This window comes from Colobus angolensis, unplaced genomic scaffold (genome assembly GCF_000951035.1).
Source record: "Colobus angolensis palliatus isolate OR3802 unplaced genomic scaffold, Cang.pa_1.0 Scaffold19, whole genome shotgun sequence".
NCBI classification, from domain to species: Eukaryota; Metazoa; Chordata; class Mammalia; order Primates; family Cercopithecidae; genus Colobus; species Colobus angolensis.
In genome coordinates, this window is record NW_012115043.1 from 5,605,504 (window position 1) to 5,614,682 (window position 9,179).

The following is a 9,179-nucleotide window of genomic DNA, read 5'->3' on the forward strand; positions in this document are numbered from 1 at the left end:
AAAAAGGATCATTAATGAGTGTTTATTGTATAACACAGATTCCCCGCCACTGTATGTCTGAAGATAGCAAATATGTTTTAATACAAATGTTGTGGGACAATATGAAGTTACATCAGGATCCAGGACAGCCCTTGTACATTCTCTGGAATGCACACAGTAAGTGCCATCATAGAATGCTGACTTTGTTCATATAAGAGTAACCTCTACTTACTTTAAATAGCTTAAACCAATGTATAACTGACTTTTATTTTACTGTACTACTTTTTGTCTTACAGGTCAAAATCGTACTCTTTTGTTTGAGAGTGAGTGTTTGATTTTTTTAGTGCTACCTTCTATGGAGGTCTAAGGGTTTTTTGTTTTTGTTTTTGTTTTTTTTTTGGTTTGGTTTTTTGAGGGGTGCTGTGTATGTGCTGGAGGGGTTGGTTGTGTTTTGCTGAATTCAGCTTTCAGCACATTGCTCATCCCAGTGTCTTCTTTTTGCTTATTTTTTATTTGTTTCCATCCCAGGCTGCTAATTTAGAATTTGCATCAGAGGCTGTATTAAGGGAAACAGTATTTTTAGTTACTGTCTATTTAAGACCACAGAAAGCTTTAGACCTTTTTTTTTGTCATTATTTGTCTTATTTTTTGCTTTCTTCATTCTTGGATTTCTATTTCTTTATCTATTGCCCTTTATTTTTAGTGCTTTGTAACTTAATATCTGTCAGTTGCTGCTTAATTTCTTTCTCCTTTCTACACAGAACATTTTCCTTCATCTGTTGTTTTGTTCTTTTACAGCCCAAAAATATCCAATGGTCCATTTATTGCAAAAAAGTGATAACTCATTTAACCAGGAACTGTTGAAAAGTATGGTAAAAAGCATTAAAATGAATGATGTCTATGGACCAATGAGTCAGATTTTAGAGACACTGAATAAGTGTCCACATTTTAAAAGACAGAGGTAAGTCCTTCTCTTAGACGAATATATTGTTCTCCTAGGCAGATTCATATTGTTTGCTTAGTAATTTGTTAGAGTATCTCATGCTTACGATAGCATTAAAATTTTCATAGGGAACATATGGACTATATGGATACTAATATTTTCTCCATGACTTTTTCTCCCTAGGAGTTTATACAGAGAAATACTGTTTCTCTCACTTGTGGCACTAGGAAGAGAAAACATTGATATAGGTAATTTAGCCTTATATATAATATGTAGTATTTATATATCATGGAATAGTTTTCAGAGTATTTTTATATTAGTAGTTGTACTTTATTAGTAATATTAAATCTGTAATTATATTAAGGTAGATTAGTTGTTGCTAAGGACCAAGAGGTGGGGTGAATGGGGAGTGACTGCTAACTGGTATAATGTTTCTTTTTGGTGAGATGAAAATGTTCTGGAATTAGGCAGTGGTGATAGTTGTACAATCTTGTGAATATACCAAAAAAAATTAAATTGTACACTTTAAGTTAGTGAATTGTATGGCATATGGGTTATATTTCAATTTTTAAAAGTTAATCTGACAAGAAAAATTATTTAACTGAAAGGGGCCGGATGCGGTGGCTCATGCCTGTAATCCCAGCACTTTGAGAGGCCAAGGTGGGTGGATTGCTTGAGCCCAGGAGTTTGAGACCAGCCTGGGCAATATGGTGAAACCCCATCTCTACAAAAAAAAGAAAAAAAGTTAGCCAGATGTGGTGGCACATGGCTATAGTCCCAGCTACTTGGGAGGGTGAGGTGAGAGTATCATTTGAGCCTGGGCAGTTGAGGCTGCATGAGCCATGATGGTGCCGCTACATGCCAGCTTGGGCTGTAGAGCAAGACCTTGTCTCATAAAAAAAGAAAAAATCAACAGAAGGTGATCCTTTTCTAGAAGCTACTGTAATTACATCAGGGTAATGCTACCAGGGGAAGAGCTAGAAAATCAATAGTACAGAATAGGGAGCCAGAAATAAACATAAATGTCTATGGCAATATATCAGCCAGGTGCAGTGTCTCACGCCTGTAATCCCAACACTGCGGGAGGCCAAGGCGGGCAGATCATTTGAGGTCAGGAGTTCGAGGCAAGCCTGGCCAACACGGCGAAACCCCATCTCTACTAAAAATACAAAATTAGCCAGGTGTGGTGGCGCGTGCTTGTAGCCCCAGCTATTCAGGAGCCTGAGGCAGGAGAATCACTTGAACCCAGGAGGCGGAGGCAGCAGTGAGCTGAGATCATGCCACTGCACTCCAGCCTGTGCAACAAGAGCGAAACTCTAACAAAAAAAATATATATACATATATAATATATAAAATATATATAAGTCAGGAAAGGTAGACTATTAAATGGCATTGGGACAGTCATTCTAGCCACTTGAGAAAGATGCCAGAACTTACCAAAATCATGAATAGTATTACTTGAGGTAGGCCTTTTAACTATAGTGAAACAGAGAAGATACCAAAAAGGATTACTCAGATCCTTGTTACCATCCCTTTATTTCCTACCTAATACAAGCCCAGATTGTAGTCAGATATTACTCTAGCCCTCTGCCAAAGGTGGGATTTCCTTGAATGTCTAAAAAATTCCGGACCTCCAAGCTAGAGAAGCTCGCTTGCTTATGCACTTGACTCAACTCAAACAAGCCTTCATGGGTACCACTGTGGTACTGTTTCAGAGAGGAAAGATGTTCTTGTGGCCGTCACCTCCCCAAAGCAGAAAAATAGGATCTTAGTGACATTGTTATAATTCATACCCCATTTGGCTCTCTGAGGGGCAAATTTTCCTCCAGTGTGTGTTTAAAATAAGCAGTAAGTTAGCATGATTTCTAGGCTGAGAGAAACTTTTAGCAGAAGCGTGTAAACCTCTGTTGTCCCTTTTTGTCACATGTGGACTATCTTCTGGGGAAAAGGCACACAGACCTTGGTATAATGTCCTTAAAAATAAAAGTCACAGTCTGTTAGCTCCATCTGTTGCCATGTGGAAAAGGGAAAAAAAAATCCTTACATGGTGATTTCAGATCTTTGGATTATTTTCCCAGAGGTATCCCATAATATAGGAAGTTAGGACACACAAACCAAAACATATTTCCGTTGAAGCAAAATTTAAATTTAATAAATGAAACCATAAAAGGATTAGTGTAAAGAAAATATGGGCAAAAAATCTTTTTGTTAATCCTGGTGGGAAAGGCTATTATATAGTTTTACTGTTTTTATTGAGTATGCAAAACAAAGTACCAAAAATGTGCGTATGGTATTTGGTGGTTTTTAACATGTGTACCTGGTAAAATTAAAAATTGGCATCTTCAGACCTTTTAAGTTTCTCACTAGTCTGTGCAATCCAGCTGTGGTCCTTTGGATAGCAGAAATGTCCTAGTGATTCCTTCTTGGCCTCTAATGTTGTGTTTCTGTAGTACTACAGAAACTTGATAGTTTTCAACATCAGACCTAAATTTCTTTATCCTTTTATTTCTTTATCAATTTTTGCAGATGCTTTTGATAAAGAGTACAAGATGGCATACGATCGTCTCACACCTAGTCAAGTCAAGAGTACACACAACTGTGATAGACCGCCAAGTACAGGGGTGATGGAATGTCGAAAAACCTTTGGAGAACCTTATCTTTAAGATGTATTTGTATGTGTATTCAATGTATATTGTATAGTCAGTGTATAAAATAACACTTTTAGACTCTAAATATTTTTTCTTCAATTTTTGAAAATACAATTTGTAAATGGTTCAAAAGACTCAGACAGCTTATGTACAGAATGTTTGAAGAAGAGAATAGTGACAAGTGGGAGAAAGCCACTTTGTTTCTCGTTTCTTTTTTTCTTCTTCTTTAACTCCCCTGTAATAGGAAATAAAGTATTTTTGTGATGAGGAAATCCCTAAACAAAATTAGTTGCCATAAAATATGACAACTGTTTTATGGTTTCTCTTGGAAGAGACAGATTGAAAAATCATGAATAGAATCTAAACAGAAATGTCAGATGAAAGTATTTCCTGTTTTCATAGACTACTCAAATGTTTTGACCATGAAGTTGTATTATACATATTTTAAATTGTTTATAGTAAGTTGATATTTTTTTAATTTTAAAATTTAATATAGCAAACTTAAAATGAATTTAAACTTAAGCAAGCAAGCGTGTATTTTCCTTGTCTGCTGCTATTTGAAGTAATTAGTACAGCTGCAAATCTCTCTGTGTATATCCATCTATATTTTTTTTTATTACTTGGGAGAATGAATTTTAAAATGTCAGTGCTAGTGTCAGTGTTGTCCTAGGATTGCATGTTAAGTACCCCTAAGCCTGAGTGCGGGGAGTGAGTCATGCAAGGGTAGCGTGCACTGCTCAGACTGACTCATGGAGCCTTGTGCAAGGAGAGCCAGAGAGGTTCACTATACCATGACTCCAAAATTTTCTCTATTGCTAATAGATGCATATAGTATACAGGGAAAATAGCTTATAAATCCAAATATCAATTTAAATTTTAATATTCTACATGAAAACTTACATTGGGAAAATGCAGACAAGTGATTATATTCTAAATTTTACCCTTATTTTAATGTCTAAAATATTGGGTATAATGCAAATTATACTATAGAATAGTTATCTGAAATACGAGTTACTGGGGTATTCCGTTAATACTATATATAAATATTCAGAATTTTTTCCAAAAGTAGAAAAATTCCCCTCTAAAAGTACAGCCAGATAGACTGTCCTCCATATTGAGGAACTTAGTTTTTTCAGCAAGCTTCAGAATCTGAAGTCTGTAGAATCTAAAATACAGAAATATCCAGAAACCAGACAATAAATTGAAAGTTTAGACATCATGAGTATTAAATAGGCTTTAAAAATGTATTTTTAGTCATATTATTTCTAATGTCACTTTCTTTGGGTAATTTCTGGTAAGGAAAAACATCTTTTCGCTGCTAGAATTATTTATAGATTTTCAATATGTGTGTGTGTTTGCACACATTACATTAGTAAAGGAATTCCCTAGCCAGTTTTAAAGAAGGAAAAAATGGATAGTCCCAAATTAGGTGTGTAAAGCCAGTAGAGTCCATGACACTTGGTCTGGAGGTATCTTGGAGTCCTGAGACTTAGAATCAGTTCAGCTGCAGAAAAACCCACCTTTGAGTTCACACCATTAGTGAATAGCACCAAGCTGAAACATTTCACAGCTTTCAACTCTGGGAAATAATGGAGAGAATTTAAAAATGTAAAACTTCAGTTCAGTTAGTTTGGGGCTGAACTTGTTTACTTGAAAAATCTGGTGCTAGGCACATGTATCTGCCACTCCTTTGTAAATACCACTGCAATCTTATTTACTATTCATATCCAAGCTTCATGTTCTATTTGTTCTTCATGTTCTTTAAATCATTTGAAAGTTGTCAACTGAGAGAAACATTTGAGAGGGGAGGCTTTTGGCACTGGTGATAAACATCCCTCCAAGAGAACCCTCTGGGGTTCTCTTCTATTTGTGGTTGGTTGTCTTTATTCTCTTTTAAAAACAGCTTTCATTGTTGTTTACTTTTTGTGTAATACAAACAAAATGTAGGAATCATAGTGTATTGATTTCAAATGGCTGACAAAACAAAAGAATGAGATAAAACCATTCTTTATGGTTTTAAGATTCAGACTCATTTGGAAAAGCGAATGTAATTTTTACCTCCTCCTTCCACCCCAAGTTTTGTTTCTGCTTTTGGAGAGGGTTATATTTCCCCTAATTTTAATCCCCAGGGAATATTATTGCACAGATTTAGTCTTTTAAAATAAAACCTAAAACACGAATACAAAGTGGTAAACCTGTTCAAAAGAAAATGTGAATCATTCTTAAGCTGGGTGTGGTAGCTTATGGAGGCGTGTAATCCCAGCACTTTGGGAGGTCGAATCAGGGAGGATTGCTTGAGTCCAGAAGTTCGAGACCAGCCTGAGCAACATAGAGAGACCCTGTCTCTACACAAAAATTATAAAAATTAGCTCGGCATGGTGGCTCATGCTTGGTAATCCCAGCTACTCGGGAGGCTGAAGCAGGAGGATCACTTTGAGCTTGGGGGTTTGAGGCTGCAATGAGCTGTGATCACGCCATTGCACTCTAGCCTGGATTACAGAGCAAGACCCTGTCTCAAAAAAAAGAAAACAGAAAATATCAATCATTTAAAATAACTCTATATAAACTTTTCTTCTATTTTCTGTTAACCGTACATTTTGGAGAATAATGGCCAATCATGTTGGAGAGAAATGCCCTTTTGCTACATCATCTTTTATTTTCTTACTCTTAGTTTTGTTTACATGTTTAAATGGTTGACAATAAACCATGTCCTGTGCTGATGTAGCTTGTTTACTATGTCCTACCATTATGTTCTAAAGGACACACATTTGTATTCCATACCGTATTTCAGATATTCTACTTTTTCTTCCTAGTGTTAGGTGGAGAAATATGCAGCTGTTGATCTTCTGATTTTTGTCTTCTTTTCCCTGACTTTCTTGGGGTTTTGGTTTTTGTTTTGCTCTAAAACCCTAACACCACCAGCATATTTAACTGTAAGCTTTTCTAGTATGTCTCTCCATTTGTGTATTTAGAGAAATGGTCCCAGAAAACTTTGGTTCAACATTTTAGGTATTAAATACTTATTTTTACTTTATGCTGATAATTACTATGATACTTAAGTGCAACCAGCAAGTATTAGCCAGCTCTATATAGAAGTTATGCTTCATTTCTAAATACAGGCTGAGCTCCTGGAATCCAAATGCTCCAAAATCCAAAGCTTTTTGAATACCGACATGATGCTCAAAGGAAATGCTCATTTGAGCATTTTGGATTTCATATTTGGGATGTTCAACCAGTTTGTATTTTTCATATATTCCAAATTTCAAAAATATCTGAAATCCAAAACACTTCTGGTCCAAAATATTTCTGATAAGGGATACTCAATCTGTACTTTGTAAGTATGCAGTATGAAAATACCTATTTGTTTGGCAATATGCAGTAGCCCAGCTTTGTTTTTATTTCTCTCACTAGAACTTGAAAGCTGCTATTTGGCACTTTATCTCAGAGCAGGAAGAGAAAGAGTAGGCTGTCTCTCTGAGAGGACCCTTGTCCTTCATGCTAAAGTTAGCATGCGCTGCCTCTTCCTGTCTGGATACAAGATTAAGCTTTATTTCTTTTTTTTTTTTTTTTTTTTTGAGACGGAGTCTTGCTCTGTGGCCCGGGCTGGAGTGCAGTGGCCGGATCTCAGCTCACTGCAAGCTCCGCCTCCCGGGTTCACGCCATTCTCCTGCCTCAGCCTCCAGAGTAGCTGGGACTACAGGCGCCCGCCACCTCGCCCGGCTAGTTTTTTGTATTTTTAGTAGAGACGGGGTTTCACCGTGTTAGCCAGGATGGTCTCGATCTCCTGACCTTGTGATCCGCCCGTCTCGGCCTCCCAAAGTGCTGGGATTACAGGCTTGAGCCACCGCACCCAGCTTTAAGCTTTATTTCAAAACTGAACTCTCTAGCAGCTGCATACCAGTTTACCTTAATATCCTCAGTACTTGGTATCTTAACCTCCTCATACTACCTTGCTCCTTTGGCCTCAAAGTAAGCATATTTGCTAGCTTATTTTTCTTAACAAAATTAGCAGTACACAAATTGAAGAATTTTCATCTTTGATTACAAAAGTCTGCGCATGTGCTTGTAGTCTGAGATAGTCATAGATTCTTCTGATAAAGTTATTGCTGTCTTTCCACAGTTCCTGTTCATTTGGACGGCTCCCTCCTTTACTATTTCAAGATTTTCTTTTCAAATGTAGTAGTATGATAAAACTATTGCAGCAACTGGTGGATTTTCTGCAAGTTAAATTCTCCAGGTTTTGCTTGCTCAAACAGCGAAGGGCCTACAGACCAAAAGTGTGTAGTTGTGCAGGCAGACTTGGGCCAGGATGTCCTGTAGGCTTTAGTGACCCCCAAGGATAGGCAGCTCTGCTCATGAGCCCTCTCATTACACCTTTCATAGCGTCCAGTCCCCGTACGTGTTGCAAGCTGCACTGCTGGAGGACCCTCCCACCAAAAAAAGAGTCAGAACCAAGAGTATTCATTGGCACATAAGGCTAACCAATTCTTCCTGATTATTTACCAGGCTGTGCTCTAGATAATACATTCCAATTCCTGCCCCCTTTGGTACTCAATCTGTAAATAATATTGATATAGATAGCTATAAAAGACTAAGCCTGTAATTTGGTAAAACCGTTTTTAAATCTATTGATGACAGTGCAATATAATGTTCAAAATATATAGTAACCATTTTGGCTGGGTACAGTGGCTCAGGCCTGTAATCTCAGCACTTTGGGAGGTCGAGGAGGGCAGATTGCCTGAGCTCAGGAGTTCGAGATCAGCCTGGGCAACAGGGCAAAACCCTATCTCTACAAAAAAAATAACAAAAATTAGCTGGGTGTGGTGGTGCACTTCTGTAGTCCCAGCTACTTGGGGGGCTGAGGCAGGAGGATTGCTTGAGCCCAAAAGGTGAGGCTACAGTGAGCCATGTTCATGTCACTGCACTCCAGCCTGGGTGACAGGGCAAGGCCCTGTCTCTTTAAAATAAATAAATAAATTAATTAATTTTTAAAAAAAAATTTAAACACATAACAGTTTGAAAATTTTGGAATATATCTCTTTTTTCTGGTACCATACAGAATCGTAACCCAATAAATTAGGAAGAATTCGGAAATTTGGCTAAAACCTATTACCAGGGCTATCAAGGAAGTGTAGCCGAAGGGAGTTGAAGTCATCCATGTAGCCACTGACTTCCAATTCAGATACCCATGTGGGACAGTTCAGACTTTCCAGGCTGAATGAACGACCTAGAATTTGTCACAAGTAACTACATACAGAATATTCTGCCTATAAAGTGAGAGGACCATCTCAATATTATCTTGATATTTTTAAATGGTACTTTACCTCTAAAACAGCATGATTTTAATATTATAGTAGGTTTGTAAATGTGCGAAGAAAAATTTTAATTTCCAGGTATAACCAATTAGTCTTTTAAAAGTTACGCAAGTTCTCCATCTCCCCAAAGTAATCGTCTCTGTCTCTCCCCCAATGATCATTATTCCTACTCATCCATCAAGACTCAGCTTTCATTTTTTGTACTTGTCCTTTTCTGTAACACTGTGAAGTGATCAGAACTTCCTTTCTAGGCAAAGGGGTATGCCAGAAATTCAGCAAATTGGGAAAAGGATG

General features: G+C 37.3%; 1 protein-coding gene across 1 annotated transcript in view; it reads left to right on the forward strand.

Moving 5' to 3' along the window:
• Positions 1–6,290, forward strand: part of DENND4A (DENN/MADD domain containing 4A) — a 102,619-nt gene extending 96,329 nt beyond the window's left edge. The window contains exons 29-32 of the mRNA XM_011940384.1: positions 39–156; positions 778–940; positions 1,106–1,170; positions 3,449–6,290. Coding sequence (XP_011795774.1) covers positions 39–156; positions 778–940; positions 1,106–1,170; positions 3,449–3,585 — 483 coding nt within the window. The 3' untranslated portion in view covers positions 3,586–6,290. The remainder of the gene's footprint in view (positions 1–38; positions 157–777; positions 941–1,105; positions 1,171–3,448) is intronic.
• The last annotated feature ends 2,889 nt before the right edge of the window (positions 6,291–9,179 follow it).